The sequence below is a fragment of the Sinohyriopsis cumingii genome, chromosome 8 (assembly GCF_028554795.1).
Source record: "Sinohyriopsis cumingii isolate HCF-2022 chromosome 8, ASM2855479v2, whole genome shotgun sequence".
Lineage (NCBI taxonomy): Eukaryota > Metazoa > Mollusca > Bivalvia > Unionida > Unionidae > Sinohyriopsis > Sinohyriopsis cumingii.
The window spans coordinates 41,359,293-41,380,423 of NC_142968.1; the positions used below are offsets into that span (position 1 = coordinate 41,359,293).

The following is a 21,131-nucleotide window of genomic DNA, read 5'->3' on the forward strand; positions in this document are numbered from 1 at the left end:
TTTGGTAGGTGAATTGTCTGTTGTCTTTTGTTCATCAATATTATACATCCACTAAAGCAGATCTTTGTAACCATCATAGCTCAGAGTTGTTCAACGCATTCTGATGCAGTTTGATGTGTACATTGTGTCGTAAACCTAGATGTACCTTTAATATCATTTGTCTCATCAATTCCATTTTGAATGGAGTTATGACCCATGACAATTAATTTCACATCTCAACATAGGATATTACTTTTTACAAGCTCTCTTAAACGTACCAGGGTGGCATTTGATAGGTATCATGCCTGTTACACGTAGACATGCTTTTTGAAGGTTTTGTCCTTTCAGATCCAATTTTTGTTGAAGTTATTGCCCTTTCTCCATGAGTAATACATCTCCAATACAGCATATTCTTGCAGCCAGAACAGATCAACAACCATTCAACATACAGAATATCATTACATTCAGTTATCCTAGATCTTTGATTAATCTTATATATGTACAAAAATTAGAAATATCTGATTATTTTGTCATATTTTTGGGGAATGAATCTGATATTTCTTGGTTACTTTATACTAGGAGAAACTCCCTGGCATTTATATGGCAAGTATTATATATATATATATATATCAGTCTTTTCCTATTAATATATCAATTTAATTACTTCTTAATTTTGTAGTATAAGTAATAATGCTCAGACTTGATACATGTATGAATGCAAACAATGCTGACCACATTTAAGTACCAGATGATTGTTGTGTATAATCATTGTTTGTACACTGTCAGTCCAAAACATTCATCTTTATGTTTGTGTCCAGTTATTTTTTTGTACAGAGAACATTTTAATCTTATTAAAATCATGCCAAGAGATGCACTTTAGTATCACCTGAAAATAATTATCAATCTGTGACATACACTGTACCCCCCACAAAATGTATTAATAAAAAAAATATACAAAAATTTAAAACCATATGATTACAATACTCCCTCATTATAATGCTGTTCACTCAGGAAGTGGAGTAGACCACCTTTTAGTGAGACTGCCTTATAACGTAGTATACATTACTACTACAAAACGACTTTACTTATAACATAGAATGTTATACTGAAGTGCCATACAATGAGGGAGTGTTGTATATCTAAACATTTTCTTGTTTGGCCATATTTGTTAAGGTGAAGACAATTAACTTTGAACATTATCAAAGAGCAGTTTATTAAAATTTGGTCAAACTTAAGCAAGGATTGACAAATCAGAGTATACATTAGTAACAATTTGATATGCCCCATTACAGCTGTAAAATATGGTAGCAGGGATTGACAAATCAGAATATACATTAATAACAACTTTATATGCCCCATTACAGCTGTAAAATATGGTAGCAAGGATTGATAAATCAGAGTATACATCACTAACAGCTTTATATGTTCCATTACAGCTGTAAAATTTGGTCAAACGTAAGCAAGGATTGACAAATCAGAGTATACATTAGTAACAATTTGATATGCCCCATTACAGCTGTAAAATATGGTAGCAGGGATTGACAAATCAGAATATACATTAATAACAACTTTATATGCCCCATTACAGCTGTAAAATATGGTAGCAAGGATTGATAAATCAGAGTATACATCACTAACAGCTTTATATGTTCCATTACAGCTGTAAAATTTGGTCAAACGTAAGCAAGGATTGACAAATCAGAGTATACATTAGTAACAATTTGATATGCCACATTACAGCTGTAAAATATGGTAGCAGGGATTGACAAATCAGAATATACATTAATAACAACATCATCTGCCCCATTACAGCTGTAAAATATGGTCAAACGTAAGCAAGGATTGACAAATCAGAGTATACATTAATAACAGCTTTATATGCCACATTACAGCTGTAAAATATGGTCAAACGTAAGCAAGGATTGACAAATCAGAGTATACATTAATAACAGCTTTATATGCCCCATTACAGCTGTAAAATATGGTAGCAGGGATTGACAAATCAGAGTATACATTAATAACAGCTTTATATGCCCCATTACAGCTGTAAAATATGGTCAAACGTAAGCAAGGATTGACAAATCAGAGTATACATTAATAACAATTTGATATGCCCCATTACAGCTGTAAAATATGGTAGCAGGGATTGACAAATCAGAATATACATTAATAACAACATCATCTGCCCCATTACAGCTGTAAAATATGGTAGCAGGGATTGACAAATCAGAATATACATTAATAACAACATCATCTGCCCCATTACAGCTGTAAAATATGGTAGCAGGGATTGACAAATCAGAATATACATTAATAACAACATCATCTGCCCCATTACAGCTGTAAAATATGGTAAAGATCATCAGATAATTGGTCTATTATTTTGCATTCCAGGTGACCAGCTTCATTTCCACCATTGTATACGTATAAATTGAAGATAGGAAACAAAAATTTGAATCCATATTCTAGTTTGAAACACACAAATTCTGTAAACACTACCCCATCCCCAGTGGTCATCTTTGTTTACATTCATGTCTCACAATGATTAATATAACAAATAGTTCTGATATATATAAATGAAGTTAGTATTGTTCAGCCAGGAGTTAATTATATTTGCAAAGATATATGAAATTTTAATATCACCATCCTGTCTTAAAAAATGCATTTTAAATTTATGTAATATTCCAAAACTTAGTTGCAAAGAAAATCAGCTTTCCTCTGATAGAAATCAACATACTGGTATGTTATTTGCCATTCTTTGGTGCATGCCTAGTATTGCAGTCATAGAAATCAGCATATGATATATGCCTTTCTGTGAGGTATGCCCAGTTGTGACAGTCATAGAAATCAGCATATGATATTTGCCCTTGTGTGAAGTATGCCCAGTTGTGCCAGTCACAGAAATCAGCATATGATATTTGCCCTTGTGTGAAGTATGCCCAGTTGTGAACAACATGGGTACTGCTTGTCTGGTTATTATATGATATTATACAATCTGAATAATGACTGCATATGCTTGTATTTTTTACATGACTGAAGGACATATATACTGAATAATGACTGTATATGCAATTATTTTTACAATATTGAAAGGCATGCCTGCTGAATAATAACTTTATATGCTTTCATTTTTTTATACAAGTGAAGGCGTGAATGCATATTTTAAATTTATTGACCACATTTACAGCCTAGTACATAGGAAACTGATCAGAGAAAGGGATAGTAAGAAATAACAATTGTTAAAAACACTATAAATAGATAAATAGTCACCCTAGGCTTTAAACTGATCAATAAAAAAGAGATAGCAAAAAATAACAATAGTAAAAATAGTATTACTCCATCCCATGGACAACATTATAATGAAGTAATATTGTATCGTGTACTTCATTATAAAGTTCTCTCACTATAGGGCAGTCAACACATGGTTCCTATGGACAACTTTATGATGAAGGAGTACAATATCATGTACTTCATTATAAAGTTATCTCACTATAGGGCAGTCAACACATGGTTCCTATGGACAACTTTATAATGAAGGAGAACAATATCATGTACTTCATTATAAAGTTCTCTCACTATAGGGCAGTCAACACATGGTTCCTATTGTCAACTTTATGATGAAAGAGTACTATATCATGTACTTCATTATAAGAATCTTTTACTACAAGGCAGTCTACACATGGACTGTTGCTGTAGGGTAGTGTTACTCCATAACTCCCATGAACAACACTATAATGAGGGAATACTGTATCATATACTTCATTATAAGGTGCTCTCACTGTAGGGCAGTATTACTTCATGGCTCCCGTGGACATCATTATAATGAGGGTATGCTGTATCATATACTTAATGATAAAGTGCTGTCACTATAGGGCAGTATTACTCCATAACTCCCATGGACAACACTATAATGAGGGTATATTTTAAGATTCAGATGGAACTTAATTTTATGAAAGCAGTGAAAATCAAAATTGACTAATAATACTGATGACAGAAAAAGTAAGATGTACTCATGATATTGATACAAATAATAATAATAATAATAATAATAATAATAAATGAACAGGTTTTGGTATTTCAAAATTTGGAGTAGGATTAGGTAATCAGAATGAGGTGAACTGGCTGCTTCTGTAGTGCCATCTGACTAATGAAGGCCACTGTACCATATTTCCTAAAGTCAGCCATATTATATGGATTCATTTCTAATTTTTATGGTTTTACCAACACAGTTCCAATTCTTATAGTATTGAAATAGAGGTATAAAATATAGCACATTATTTACTCCTGGCTAAAACAATGGTGACTTGTACCTTATCTTTGTTCACTGCATCATAAATTGATACACAGCCCTATTCAACATCTGTTATTCTATTTTCCAGTATTAATTTATATATAATTGCTACAAGGTCAGATATAACTGCATGTAACATAGACCTTGATCTGCCAGTGCATAATATGCTGGTAGATCATGGTCTACACTGTTCTATTGATTAGTCCTAACAAACTGCATAGACCCAGATAACTCAGCACATTATATGGTGGCAGATCTGTGTCTATGCTGTTTGCTATTAGATGTTATTTATGTGAGTACTTATGGTAACGTACACCCAACTTAAACCAACATACACCCAACTTCAACCAACATACACCCAACTCTGTCATCAAATGATTTTCAGGCAGATCAGGATTTAATCTATTCATTTGGAAATCAAGATAGAATAACAGTGTAGATCCTGATCTGTCAGTTGCAGTATTCAGTGACAAATTGGGTTAATGCTGTTTGCAGTTGGTAGAAGATTATACAGTCAAGCAGATAATGAAAATGTGCTATACCATATATACTTGCTTTTAAGTTGAGTCAAATTACAAACAACAAAGATCCTGATATGCCATAGTATAATGCACCTGCAGATCAGGGTCTATAATGTTTGTTCTACTGATTATTTCTAGCAAACTGCACAGACCCTGATCTGCTGGTGCATTATGTGATGGCAGATCTTGGTCTGTACGATTTGCAGTTGGACTCATCTTATAAGTCAGTACATATGGTACTATTATATGTACTATTTTGTGAACTATTGTAACTGCATTTATCCCACATACACCTCTCCCTTGATAACTCGCACACAGAGGGGTCCACAAACATAGACTGTGCTATAAGCGAGGGCGTGAGTTACCGAGGGACCTACAAAAATTGAAAACAATTTGCTTTGACATTGAGAAAACTGGGGGGAGGAGGGGCATTAAGGAACTGGACTGTTTAATGATGGAGTCCTCATTTTACATTCATGTTGATAATAATTTTTAATAATGCGCTTTTTCTAAAAAGAAGTTTTTCATCATTCTGTTTAAATAACATTTATTTTCAAATTGTCCAACATGTGAAAGATTGTCCAACCAGGTTTCAACAACCATCATGTACATGAAAAATCTGTGCATTACATCATTGCTTCATGTTTTCTTGATGAGTCTGGTTCCCATAGTGGTGTTTAATAGTATAATACCAAATAGGGATTCCACAGAACAGGGAACTAGCTGTTGATACACCACCAAACGAGAGTCCTTTTTTCAAAAACTCGCAACATTTATTTCTTGAGACAATTGTCTACATTGAAACTCAATTTTTGTGTAGTTCAATTAGTACAATATTGATATCATGATTTAATTGGAAGTAATAATGAAACTTCTTATCATCCTTGAGGATATCTCTAAGTGCCAGTTCAAGAATTCTCGGAAACTCGCTTGTCCACAATGGTCTGTAACTGTGAAATCAAGCTCTTTATTTTACGAAGTATTCATTTCACTTGGCTGCATTGCTATCTTTGATCACAGTTATGAAAGAGTTAGTTAATTTAGGGTAGTTTATGTTACATACACAATAACTTTTTTAGCAGTGTTCAATTGATCAAATGAAGTGAGTTCACCCGACATACAACCAGGGCCGCTAGAGTTTAAATTTGCAGGATTTTCATGCCTTTTAACATTTCATTTATTCCACCTCCTTTATTTGATTCAAAAGACATAATGCGATTATACAAAGGAAGCCAGCTTTTAATTCAGTGCAACAATACAACAAATACTTCCGCAAGTCAGTTATCAAAACATGGTTGGCACTTAATTAGGTTCTCAGAGAAATCCTCGCGGACATAGCTGTTATGGTAGATTGATAAATTTTATGTTTAATTACAAGAGGACACATTGCAATTGTGACAATTATACTTAAAAGGAACTAAAAGATAGAACTAGAACACAAATTTCAATTAATAAAAAGTTATTTAATTTGTATTTATTTATTAAAGTACTGCTTCCACATGGTGTGACATTTTCATTGATGAAAATTTCCTTACACATCGTTAATTGCGGTATATTAGGAATGTCGTTTGGAAGAAAATGTAAAAGATTGTATGAGATATTTTTTAATTTGATATTTCATGATATTGATTAAAATGTCCAGGTCCTATCTACCATTTTCAACGATTTATCAAAGTTTATGTTACCAATTTTGATTATGATTTTCTCCATGTTCAACTAATAAGGATACATTTTTGGGCTATTTTTGGTTTAAAAAATGGGATCCACGCCTGAACCCGTGTTATATGTGGGTTTGCGAGTTATCAGAGGGTGAGTTATTGAGGGAGTGGTGTAGCTATATCTTATTGAATTAACACATAGAAACTCCTACCCACTGACAACTTTGTTTTTTTGTATACTTTAAACTGGGTTTATTTGCACCACATTTTCCATTCATGCACACTAAAATCATATAAGCATCTAGTGCTAGTTCATTAGGCCTGCTACAGGTTGCTTCATTATACTCTAACCTCCGATGAGGTTGGGATGTATAGGAACCCCCATGTCTGGTGTCCTGCTGTCCATCACACAATCATGGGAATGCAACTAATCTCAAAGAATCAGGTGGCATATTTGTATGAGCAAATTTTTCACCATTCCTCTAGTTTCAGATGACAGGTTACTTTAGATGGGGAAAGCTAATCATGCATATAGTTATATATCTTCCTTTGCTGATTTTTTTTTTTTTTTTTTCCAGTCTAAAGTTACATTTACTTTACTTTAAATAAATCATTCTGTACCATACTTTAAATAAATCTTTCTGTACCATCAGATGAAGGGAAAAGTATTTATTTTTCTTCACTTAGTGATATATTTATTTGAACACAGAATGATAACTGTATTAAGCAGGATTGATACGCAATACAAAAACTTGTATGTGTTGTCATAGAAACCATCAGGGATAATAACCTAGAGAACAGTGTTACACTCCTACGATACCTAGTTCTCAAAAGTTGTCCAACATAAAACTTTTTACATAAAAACCTGATATCTAGCTTATCAAATGCAATGGTTAATAACTATAAAAGTTATGTCAAAATTTAAAGCCTAATTTATTCAAATTCTTTACTGAAAACTATATTATGTGCTGATTTTAATTTTTATTATATATTTGATAATTGAATATTGAAATTCGTCAATGTGAGAAATATGAATATCTCCACAGTGACAATAAAAGTGGTAATGCCACTGTGGCAATATCACCTCCAGACTACTTTCTTTTTCAATTTAGGAAATATGACAACCCTTAGAAAATATATTTTTTCCATATTTCTTTCTTTTTTCTTTTATTTCTCTATAGACTGATCATAATAAAATGTGCCTACACTGTTCATTTATAAATAAATTCATCAAGAAATCTGATTATGCAAAATCTTACCAAACTTACTTTGACCTCTTTATATTGATATTCAGTGTCACCTGTTGACAAAATTAAGCATCAAAGGATACAAGTTTAAAGTAAAACTCTCAATTGATTATTATACTAAAACTTGGTTAACTAGCAATATTAAGACTCCTCAGACTCGTACCTGTAAACAGTCAAGAAATTGGGCATGGATGAGTGCCACTTGCCAACTGAAACCATGTGAGTCAAAATTTTGGGTGCAGCATCTGTTACCAAGCCCAACTGGCAGCCTATTAAGGCCACAAAATTCACATCGGAATGCAGAAATAGCAAAATAAAAAGTCAGAATGTAACAGGTAACTTCAGAATACATGTACCGTCTGTACTCCTGTATAAGTAAGTTCAACTGAAATCATTATTAGCTGTGTTCTGCAGTAGCATAATGTCCTGGCATATCATGTTTTGTTTAACTTGTTCTGCTGAGACCTAGATCTAGATCTAATGGTGCATTATGTTGCAGAAGATCTGAGTCTATTCAGTTTTTAGTTGGACTTGACTTATACGCAAGTACCTTATGTACCCACTTATTAGTTGAGTCAGACTGCAAACAACAAAGATCCTGATCTGCCATAACATAAAGTGCCTGCAGATTAGGGTCTGTATTGTTCTATTGATTGCTTCTAACAAACTGCATAGACCCAGATCTGATGGCGCATTATGTGACATCAGATCTAGATCTGTGCAGTTTGCAGTTGGACTCATAAGTGAGCATATTCAGTATACACAGTAATTAAAAGATGAATTTTAAAGATGTTTTATTCTGAGAGCTGTAAGAGTGCACCATTCTGTGATGCTTAGTAACACTCACCCGAACAATGTTAGTGATATGTTTGCTTACAAGAAACCACTCCGTTTTTTTAATACAAACAAGAAATAATTTCACAAAATTCTGCAATAGAGGTAGGGAAAAATGTGTACAAGTCATTATCCTGAATTATTACAGTTATTTGGAACTTCCTTATACTGTTGTGTAATTTGTCTTACTCGTCTACAGCATTGACTGCATTGGCAATGACAATATGGGAAAAATCCATGCAGTGGAATTTTTCACCATCAAATATATCATAAAAAGAATATCAACTTATATTAACTTGTATAAAGAAATATTTCACTGAAGGGGTGAAAATATTTTGTATTGTCCCATCTGACTTTAGCAAATGTGACAATGCCATATTTTCACTTCTCTTTAAAATTGCTATTTAGAAAAACCATTGGATGCTTTTTAGAGGTTTTTCAATTCCAATAGTTTTGTTTGGTATCATTGTTTCATATCCTGTGATATTGCTGGTTTATTTGCAGTGGTAATGTAGGAAATATTACACAACTTGTGTGATGATAATATAGGGTATGCAATAATGATAAGTTGGAAAATGAACCCCTCATCCAGGCATTTGTGAAGGATGAAGGGCATTATTGGAATCAAGCCAGAGGCTGCGCATGTATACATAGCATGTTACTCTGTCATTGGCAGAAACAGGTGCTCTTCAAAGAAAAGGAAACTTTTTTATCAGTCACATGATGTGTCACCTGAAGAATCTTACATAAACAAGCCACCCACACAAGGTATCTCATAGTTTAAAGTGAAGTGTTTTGTTGTCTATAAAAGACAGGGAGGGAAAACCCCACTGTAGTAAAATCTCAACTTGCAACAAAGAATGGGTACGTGTTGTTAAGTATATCTGATTTAATTCATGTTTATTATTAATTTAATTGTTTGTCAGTTTTAAATTTTGTATTCTATTATAATGTAAATTTTTTCACCAGAGATGATACTTTTCAGAAAATTGTTTGACCTTGAATGTTAGTTTATAAACACCAGGTGTTGATCTAAATTCTGACCTTGATTCAAAATTAGTAAACAAAGTTCTATTTTATTTTAAAATAATTGGTTGTTTCCAAGGTCATGATGTGATTACATTCTTTATTTTTTATTTCTTAGAGACAATTATTGGTCTAATCAAGGCCATATTCTGTGTACATGATATAAACATGATCATGTGACCCCCCTTCTGATTTCCCAGCTTGGGGGAATATCAGAACTGTGTGTTATGATACAATATAACCTTTGTTTTGAGAGAGATTTCTCAGTTTTGGGGCTTTTCACACTAATGTCAAGTTAATTTGTTGTAGCCAGATCTTGAGCTATAATTTTCTTCAAAAGGATTAATTCTTTATTCTCTGGAAATATTTTGAGGAGTGCTCACACAGAAATTTTGGAAAGACATTGCTTAAAATATTTAATTTGGATTTCCAATACCAGAGTGCCATTATTTGTATTTCTACAAGGAACTGTAGATAAGCACAGTACTGACTACAGCATACGTCATCCATCTTGGATTTTCCATCAGGATTCGAACTTGACATTATTAGGACATTTATTACTAGGACTTTTGCAATTTAATTCGTGGATTATTCTTAGATTAGTTTTGGATTTGGTTCTTGAAACTGTAAGTTCTTCTCATTTTTGTTCCATTTTTACAGAATTTCCCAGGAAAATAAATTATTTGTTAAATTTTAAAAAGCTTGTTGTTTTCCCTTTTTCTGTATTGCTGTTTATTGAAGCCTAAACATGTAACAGTGTATAAATGCTCAGCCTCCGGCTTTACTCCAATAATGCCCCTTATGCTTCACAAATTCTTGGATGGGGGGTTAATTATTTTCTGTAAAGCCTTCAGCCTCACATGTATACATAGCATCTTTAAAGACTGACAACAAAACATCTGCTAAATACATCAAAGCGCAAACCCAGTGTCACATCTTTTAACTTCCTTGGCCACATCATTCCCAAAAAGCATGTACGTTGTGGAGGTATGAATATTACAAAGATTGGAATATTTCCTTTTCAAATGTGGTCAAATCATTTACCTCCTTCTTAGGGAGACATGATATTGCTCCTGACCTATAAGTGTAATAGCATCTGAAATAAGGATCTTTGCTTTTTCGTTTGTGGCAATCTAAGACTTTAGTAATTCTACTAATTAGACAATTGGCATAATGCCTGCTTCAACAAGATTTTGTATATCTCTAAAGGCTTTGTCTTAAGAGTGAACTCATTTGCTATGGTCATTCCAAATTTCTTGATTAACAAGCAGGGGACCCAACATATCACAGTTTTCTGGGATCTTGTACTTCTGTACAATATCATCTGTTGCACATATAGAAGTGCATGCAGTACTAATCAGCTCTGCTAAGGATTTAGGTATTGGCTCTCCTTTTTGGGGAGTTTTCAGTTTGGGTAACTGCCACATATTATCAGCATTGGTAGTAGAAATACAGTTGTAATCAGGCTGCAAAGTATCAAACAATGCCCCATTTATTTTTCACACTCAAAGAAATTTGCTTGAGTTGTCTAGTTGCATGACCCTCTGCTGTGGTAACATCAACATCGCTATATGGCCCTTCATTTTCAACTTCTACATGTAATTCAGGTAAGCGTTCACCAAAGAGGGCATAAATTTCATTGTCATCTGCCATAACAGGCTGCATTTCATCTAGACCCAAATTTTTGTTCTCTTCAAAAGCTCAATATCTGTTTCAGACAGGTTATTTAAGTCTTTGAGACTGGACATCTTTGACTGTCCAACATTTTTTGCTTTAGTCGCCATAACAGGCTTGTGTTTTGCCACTTTCTGAACTTTAGCACAACAGACTTCAATTTTTTTCTCTCTTTATTTTTCTATTTTTGTGGGTTCTTAACACCTCTCTCTTTTGAGGAACTTGCCTCAACTTCGCAAAACGAAACTTTGACAAATAACACATACGTCCTAAGCTGGCTGCAACACTACCTAATATATATGTTTCCCTTGTTGTGTGTTTTTCTTCTTAATAATTGGCTGTGTTTGTTTCTTTGTTTTTTCTCCCATCCTTTGTTTTACTTGGATTTCGTCTGTTTTTGCACCATAATGTTTTTGTTGTTTTTGCTGGACTTACATTTGTTTTAGTTGGTGTAGTTGTTCTCCTTGTTGGTGTTTTGAGCATTGATTTCTTGTTTTTTGTGTTGTTTTTGTTGCTCCATCTCTTGTTTCTGATTTTGTTTTTTGCTGCCATTGAAGTTGTTTTTGTCCATTTTGTTGCCTTTGCTGTTGCCTTTGTTCTAAATTTTGTTTTTCCTCATGGTGTTGTTGTTTCTGTTTTACTGCCTCTTGTTTATGATTTTCTTATTGTCCTGGTGGTTCTTTTTGTTGGTCATGTTGCCTAACAGTTGGGAAAATTTCCAGCGTTGCAGTGTAAATTTGTTCATTTTCCCTTCTCCCCATGTGGGTCTATGCTGGGGAATGGGGGCATTTATGTGGAGTGTGCCCCATCTCTCCACATCTATTACACTCACTGTGGTGTATGCATCCCTTATACCAAGCTTTTGTCAAAAATCCATGTAAGTAGAAAGCCCCTTTAATTCCTCTAAGTTTTGTCTTTTCAATTTCTAGTATTCTAATCCCGGTATATATTGAAAATCCTGGGACGGTCGGCAATCTTGATTTTCCACCTTTATGCCAAATTTATTTTCAAACTGGTCAGCTGTATCTTTTAGGTGTATCTCCATGGGAATGTCAGATAAGTGGAGTTCTCCTGTCTGCTTCTTGATTTTTTTAGGAGTGGTACCAGTTTTTTTACTACTACTGTATCTCCCAAAATGTTTAATTCTCCATTTGGTAGGACTGGCAAGTTCCCTCTGGGTCTTATTATGTATCCCTCATATCCTTTCCTGTTTATAGAATAAATTTGTTGTAGGATGTCCAGGTTTCTGATTTTTAGGGCTGTTATTACAGTTGATGTAGCAGGTACTCTTTCTCACTGTATATTCCTCATGTCAAATTCTTGGGTACCCTCCTGATAATAACATTGAAGGAATGATCTTCTGTCTCAAATCTCTTTGTTTTGAAGTACTTTTCTAAGTTCCTTATTGCATTGTGGACAGCTGCCATGTTTTCTTGATTTTCTTGCTTGTGAGTTGAATTCACTCTCTGTTTCCTTTCTATATAAATTTGTAAATCTTCTTTGTATATTATTATACTTTCTTATAATATTCCATTGATTTCTTGCTTCTCTCTTGAAATAAAGTTACTGTGCAGTCTTATGAGCAGCCTTGGTGGACAATTGCTTTCTAGGAGCCTTTCCTCCTGTCAACTTGCGTGCAGTTTACTTAGTTCATGCCATGACAGACTTTATTTCTCAAGAATGAGTGTCAGACACCACCTAATATGTGCCTATTATTGTACTTACTGCTCCGCTACAATGCCAGAATAACTATGAGATCCCTTGTGCAGGTGGCTTATTTCTATAGGATACTTCAGGTGACACATAATGTGACTGATAAAAAAGTTTCTTTTTCTTTGAAGAGTGCCTGTTCCCACCAATGACAGAGTAACATGCTTTTTATACATGTGAGGCCAAAGGCTTTACGGAAAATAATATTAATGTTTTTACTTGTTACTGATATAAATGCTATTGTCATTTTTGTATCAAATAAAGAAGTAGTTTAAAGAAATTTGAAAGCAGATTTACTTGCATTTGGGGATGAGTGCCAAAAATGAGGCATTGTATATAAAAAATCTTTACACTTTTTTGCATGCAAGAAACACTTGTGATTGATTTTGAAATTGAGAAAATATTTTATTTTTGAATGTGATGAATATTTAAGAATATATGTGATGTACATGAGTGAAAAATGGTAAAATGGTAACATTTATAACTTTTCTTGTTTAAGAATCTTTGTACTGAAAATAAGAGAATGGTCAAGAAATTGAGAATTTTAATTTTACTGAAGTGTTTTGGGAAAAGAGATGACTGGATTGTTTTGGGGTTTTTTTGTTGCTTTTATTTATTGCTTTTATTTGTTTTATTTTTATAACAATTATTACATTTCCAGCTGCAAATATTAGGTTAAAAGCATTCTTACAAAATATTCTTTTTTTGACAGAGTCGATAAACCTTAACACACCTGTGGTGACATTGGCACATGCCACTGCTGATCGTTTTCTACCCGTCACTGACCCCAGCCAAAAGCAGGTATTAGAAGATATCCAGGATGCTATTGCAGTGGCAACTAGTGACCTTGGCCTCCTTCCAGGGGTCAACTTCCAAGCAAGAGTTGCACAATTGGCTCAGCTTAATGCAGCTCATCAAACAGTAAGAGCATATATATATATATATATATATATATATATATATATATATATATATATATATATATATATATATATATACGCCATAGTGACTAATAATATTTTCTTGTAATAATTTTTTTGAATTACAATTTTATGGCATTTTGTCTATAAATGTCATAATGATATTTATAATCTAATATTTATTCCCAAAATAATTAAAGATTTAAAAAAATAGACATTTTTGAATGAATAATCCTGTTTACCCATAATTAATGTATGCTGGCCATTTGTATTCAAAACAATATAATAAACTGGGTTCTTTCCTAGTTCCTTTAATTCTTTCTTGAGAGCTGTGTGGGAAATGTTGCAAGGTTTTACTTTTTGCAACTACTTATGTACATGTGTGATATCATAAGATGGTATTTTATAGGATAACTGTAAAATACAAAATGTTTCCATAAACAATAGATAGATAACATTATGTGACAATGTTATTCGCAGGCCAGAGCATAAAACCATGCACTGATAATTCACTTCTGTACAAGTATAATATTAAAAAAGCACTTGCAAACCACTTGCCTATACATAATAATCTTTCTAAATTGTAGATTTTTGTTGTTGGGCCTGCTGGCTGTGGTAAGAGTGAGTGCATCAAGACATTTGCTGTGGCAGAGAGGGAACGAGGGAAGACCATCAGCGTGCAGACTGTCTTTTCAAAGGCTGTAGAGTCCGAGGAACTGATGGGATATTCAGATCCCAAAACAAAGTAATGTCCAAACTGTTAATTATTTTATCACACTTTTACATATAATATTCTTTCTGATAGGCTTAGTGTTAGAATCTGTGCTAGTAAAGTTGCCATTACACTGAGACATTTTAATACAGTTTTGATGTCATTGCTGTCCCTGTGATCTAGTGCCGCAGAGAATTACATTTTCTGCTATATTTTGACAATTTTGATAAAGGTGTATTAGAATGGGAATAACAGTCTTGTATTTAGTTTACTCCAATGCATCTGCAAAAATTCATATGTCAATGGTACAACAACCATTAACTTTCTCTAATTGTCCTTTACAAGACTTTTATCCCTTTATTTCATATCTTATTGAACTATCATTGTTTCTGCTAGTCAAAATATTTGATCAGCTATCAACTATGTGTATATTTATTGTCCAGAAGAATTGCAGATTTGCATATTTGCAAAACAAACTAATCGTCTTTAAGACCTGCAGGGTCTCTCTTTGGTCCGAGGTCTCAAATAGCTGCCTTGATGCATATACACAGGTACCTGATATAAAACTGATCTTAAAATGTGAACACAATTAATGAAAATATTTATGTTCTGAGAGGAGACAGTGAGTTGAAAACCCTTCTTATACATGTCCTCATTGATAGATATATCATAATATGCAAGGTATGTATGCTAAACTCAATAAATTGAAGTTTCTCAGCTATCTCTCAATTTTTTTATGGTAGTTGCATTTACAGTGACACTTTTCAGTAATCTAGGACCACGTATTTGTATGGAAATTATTCCTATTCAATGAGATATTGCACATCTTTTAGAGTTAGACCAGTGAGAAGTTAGAAACATCAAAATTCTGTGACTTTTCAACTCTTTAGACTGTGTTACAGTTTGATTGATTCTTTGTAACACCAAAGTGATAAGACGTGCATGTAGTTTTGTAAGTATGAAATAACTTTTTAAAAGCAAAATGTTGCTAACTTATAATCCAAAGAAATATTTTAATGTCTAACAACTTTTGTACAATGCATACCATTTATAAAAGTATAAAGCTCTTTCTGTTGAGGTAACAGCCAGTTGTTGAAATTTAATTGGTGTCACGATGTAGAAACTTTCCAACTCTTTTGGCTATTCAGCAATCTCTTTATTGACATTTGCATGGGTTAGCTGACTAAAATGGATTACTTGTAAAAATGTTGGTAGAAATTGCAGAGAATCCTAACTATCAGGGTTTACATGTCTCAATGTAAGAGTACTACATCAGATTAGATGAAATATCACAACATTTTGACATTCTCTGTCTCTCAAGGTCTAACTCACAATGTGTGATACTTGTTCAAATGAACAATTTTTCTACATTACCATGACACCTAGATTACTGAAAGGTGTCACTGTAAATACAAATATGATTAAGAAATGAAGGGTTAGTTGTTACATTGCAATTTCTAGTTGAAAACATTCAGAATATATTTATCTAAGGGGATGTGTATTAAAATAATTTTAAACCATTGTCTTTGTACAAACAATGGATATTTTCATGATTTTGACCCATTTAAATATCAGGCTTGGTTTCATTTAGTAAGAAAGTATGAAGCATAGTGAAAATGAGCACTGGAGTTGTTGTTGTTGTTGTTATAGGGTTTAACGCCATTTTTCAGCACAAGATAGGCTATACATGGCGACCAGTATTAATGGTGGAGAAAGAACCCAGGAAAACCCCGGAAAGAATCACTGACCCACAAGAAGGTACCGGCAAGCTTTCTCACATATCCACATTGGCCGAGCCCGAGCCTCGAACCCACGCAGAGAGAGTTTAGATGGCAGTGATCCGTGACGGAAAACGCTTTAGACCACTTGGCCACTCAGGGCCCCGAGCACTGGAGTACTGTGTTGAGTAAATGTAGACAGGGATGAGTAACTGTTGCAACTAATTCATCCTAGGGCTGAGTGATTGAACAAAGATTATTCCGAGTCCTGTGGAGGGCTTGCATTTGAGTTCTGGAAGAGGCCTATTGATTTGGCTTTTAGATAAAAAGAAAGATCATGGTCATTATGGCTCGAAGAAAATTAGGTTTAGCAGAGTAACTTTTATTCTGAGTAAGTTCCTTTACAAACTTTGTGGATGTTTTGCACTTAAGTTAATAAAGAAACAAATAGATTCTGGGGTCTTAAGCCCAGAGTTTATTTTCATGGTAAGTTTAATATGAAAATAAATGTTTCTGCACAGTAACTTTAGTTCAGGATTGCATTCATTGACCAAACGTTCAGGTCATTGGTTAAAATAAAGTGTGTTTACAGCACTCTTGCTGACTCATGTATTCATATGCACAAACTATATCTAAGAAGTTGTCAGATGTCATTGGTCCAAAATTGTTTTAAACTGTTGAATATAACCTAAGTCACTTTTGTTCACTTTTGGACAATCCGTTCATCAGTGTCACATGACAGTTAAATGTAATCATCATAGATAAATTACATTGCATTACCCATCTTGCCATGCTGTAACTTGTGAGGAAGGTTGTTGTTATTGTTGTTGTTGTTAGGTTTAATGCCATTTTTTAGCACACGACAGACCTTGTGAGGAAGGAAAACTTAATGAATGTGACATTAATTTAAAATGTTAACCATTTTGCAGGCTGATGTCTTAGTTTTTACAAATTTGTTTATATCAGAGAATGGAAGGAAGGCCTATTTGCCACTCTGCTAAGGAAATTCTGTGTTCCGTTGCCAGCGCAGAGTTATGCTGTCAAAGTGAAGCCACTTATGAAGATTATGCAGGTGGATGGAGAGGTAATAGAGGCATAAGAAAAAATTCTTTTCATGTAAGAGCATAAAAAGTGCTATCTTTTTAAATATGATTTACATTTTAATGCACCCTCTGCTTGCATACGGAGGCAATCTTGATTTTGTCCTGTCTGTACTTATCTACTTCTGCCTGTCCCAGGAATCCCATCGACACAATTTTACAAAAACTACTTGATTTTGACATAAGATTTGGTAGACATTTATGCATCTGTAGATGATCTGGTTCAATTGCCATGCCACTAAAGCTTTTTTTGCACATTTTGGGGGTTTTCATAAGAAAACCATGTTAACGAAATTGCACAAAAATCTCTTGACATAGATAAATTAAATTTAATAGTAAGCACAGTTTTATGTACCAACATGATTAGATTTTCACGCCACTAAAATAATTTTTTTCCATTTTTTAAAATAAATGTTTGAACTCTTTTAGGTTGTATAAATGGAAAGTTATTTTGAGTTTTTTTGTATGACAGAAGAATGTTCTTTTTTCAGATTTAAAGTGATATTGTCCAGAACATGAGGTGACTGAAGGAAAGTCGTGGTTTAACAACCATAATATCACATTATATATGTAACATACATGCGTCTGCTCCATATTCAAACTATCAAAGATATTTCAAAGAGATATTTAGCTGATCACGTTTTGTAAACCAATAATAAAACTTTCATCCTCAGTATCAACGATCAAGCTTGTTGTTGTGCATCAAAAGAACATGTATAATGTTCTGCAATGCATAATTTCTGTATATGCACAAAGTAATGTTGTCTATTTTCAGGCTGACCCAGCCCAGATGGAGTTGCTACAATCAGTCCTTGACAATGGTGGATCTGTTGTCCTTGGAAACAATGAGAGGATTGTCATTCCAGATACACTCCGCTTTATGTGGGAGGTGAGATTCATGCATAGTTAAAATTGATCTGTGTTTTGCCATATTGTGACTATTTATTCTGTGGTGTGGAGCATTCAGCTAAAATCAGTACCATAAAGCTAAGTCATATGTACTCATTTGTATTGGCTATCAAAATAAAATTAACTTCATGTATTATAAATATGTTTTCTTACAAATAATTGACAAAGGCAGACATCCAAAAATATATACATGCATTAAAAGATATATAAATTCATACATAATTATTTACAAAGAAAATACATATGTACGTACATACATACATACATACATACATACAGACAGACATACTTACCAGCCTACAAATCTGCATAAATAGACTGGACATAAATAGGTAGAGTCACAGGATAGTAAATAATTACAAAACTAATGTTCTCAGCAAAATATTTGCATATTTCATTTGTGGCATTATGCTCTTTTCACCACAGAACAAAGAAATTACAAATGGTTAATCTTCTTGAACTTTAGGTTTGCATACACATGCTTATGTTCATTTTCAAATTAAAATACCCACTATCAAATATATCTTACCATTCAGATGGAGTCTATGACCCATATCAGCCCATCTTTGATGTCTAGTGTGGGAATTCTGGTCATGTCAGCAGTGGATGTGGGCTGGAAGCTGATGTTGGTCCGGTGGCTTGAGCACCGCCCAGAAGAGGACAAGGAACTTCTGACAGGGTTCTGCGATGTGTATCTGGATAAGGTGATCAAGTACCTAGAGGAATGTACCAAGCCTAGCATGTTTGCCACCTCCAAGTCGGGCAACCCTCAGTTTAAGAGGGTCATGACCCACAGTATTGAGAACATGATCAGCACCTTCTGTATTCTGCTGGAGGTATGTATTTTGTTATTGTTGTTTGTTTATTTATTTACTGGCTTCTGCTCTTTAGTTATTATTCTTTCCCAAAACTAATTAATGAGTCACAAACTGCACTCACCTGTCAGTTAATTACTGCTTGGTTGAAATTCTAATTGAATCTTGAGCAATTTGTGTGAATGAATGCTTATGCAGTTAAACTTGTAGTCAAAGCATTCTGGAGCTCATCCTTAGATTTTATCTTATTCCTATGAGTGGATAGGATTTTGATGTATAACGTTCTGTCAAAACTTTGCCATTTCTGTCCTGTCTAAACAAAATGCTGAAAATATACAAAAATCTCTATTCTGATGTTTTTTTGTGGAAAAATTTTGATTTCATTCTGTCATAACTTTGCCATTTTTGTCCTGTTTGTATAAAATGTTGAAAATATACTAAAATCTCCATTCTGATTTTATTTTCTTGAAAAAATGTTATTTCTTAGAAAATGTGTAGGGGGTGAGAAGTCCGTGCTAAGAGAAAACAGCCATGGAAAATGAAATAAGTTGTATCATATAGATATATCTAAGCCAGATCTGTTCAAAGCATGCTTTTCCTTTTCATTAATTACAGACTTTGACAAACCCCTACTTAGAGCTGAGTGATGTGGAATTTGAAAGGTATTTCAACTTTGCCTGTATTTGGGCTTTTGGTGGATCTCTGGGTGTGGAATATCGGGAGCCTTTCAGTCAGTGGTGGCGAGAACAGTTTGAACAGCACATCACTTATCCAGATGATGGCACGGTAAGGAAAGAGACAAATTTAAATAATTTGTTCCTTTTAAACAATAAAAATTTTATCACATGATGTCATTAACATGAGATTTCATTTTGTCCAGCCTGACAAGACATCAGTATCATTGACATGAGATTTCATTATGTCAAGCCTGACAAGACATCATTATCATGACATTGACATGAAATTTCATTTTGTCCAGCCTGACAAGACATCAGTATCATTGACATGAGATTTCATTTTGTCCAGCCTGACAAGACATCAGTATCATTGACATGAGATTTCATTATGTCAAGCCTGACAAGACATCATTATCATGACATTGACATGAAATTTCATTTTGTCCAGCCTGACAAGACATCAGTATCATTGATATGAAATTTCATTTTGTCCAGCCTGAAAAGACATCAGTATCATTGACATGAGATTTCATTTTGTCCAGCCTGACAAGACATCAGTATCATTGACATGAGATTTCATTTTGTCCAGCCTGACAAGACATCAGTATCACTTTTTTGCTAGTGGCAATGACATCAACATCAAGACTGTGTGTATTCAACTTTGTGCATGTCAACTACAATAGTGTTAATCTAGCACAATTTGCATGTGAGACACTGTTTTATTATATTGGAAGCACAGGATGGAAAAAAAGTTCTGATATCCAAAATAACATCATGACATTATACAATATAAAGGTACAGTGTTTGATGCATCCAAATGTATTTTAAAACCACTTTACTATTATAACACTAATTTGCCACTTATTATTGTGCCATTTTAACTGTTTGGTTGTGTTTTTCTTTCTCAGGTATTTGACTATGTTGTGGACAGTGAAAGTCATGAGTTTGTCAAATGGCCTGAAGCCCTGCCTACATATAGTGGTACACCACATAACGGCATTCCAACTGATGCGTTTGTCCATACTGTGCAAACGGAGGTATATGCTAATGTTTTTACTTTCACTTATATGGTTTTACAATTATAATAGACAGTTAGATGAAAGTAGTTCTTTGCACTTGTAGCATCCATGTAGTTATAATGATTATTACGATAGTAGCGATAGTATTAGTTTAAATACAATGCAACATGGAGATGTCTTTACATAAAGGATACCGGTCTAAAAAAGACCAGACTTATAAAGCCCTAGTTTTAGGTTCACCTACTAATTTCATATTTAATGTAAAGAATACGTATCTATAAAACACTTCAAAACAACACTTATAAATCCCTATGTTGATGT

The 21,131-nt window shown here is 33.7% G+C and overlaps 1 protein-coding gene across 3 annotated transcripts in view; it reads left to right on the plus strand.

The window, feature by feature from the left end:
• LOC149793348 (uncharacterized) overlaps positions 1-21,131 on the plus strand; it is a 238,037-nt gene that overhangs the window by 98,331 nt on the left and 118,575 nt on the right. For all 3 annotated transcript variants that reach the window (XM_089967332.1, XM_089967334.1, XM_089967333.1), the window contains 7 exons: positions 13,653-13,861; positions 14,448-14,605; positions 17,257-17,374; positions 18,166-18,279; positions 18,836-19,135; positions 19,730-19,900; positions 20,700-20,828. In XM_089967332.1, coding sequence (XP_089823458.1) covers positions 13,653-13,861; positions 14,448-14,605; positions 17,257-17,374; positions 18,166-18,279; positions 18,836-19,135; positions 19,730-19,900; positions 20,700-20,828 — 1,199 coding nt within the window. The remainder of the gene's footprint in view (positions 1-13,652; positions 13,862-14,447; positions 14,606-17,256; positions 17,375-18,165; positions 18,280-18,835; positions 19,136-19,729; positions 19,901-20,699; positions 20,829-21,131) is intronic.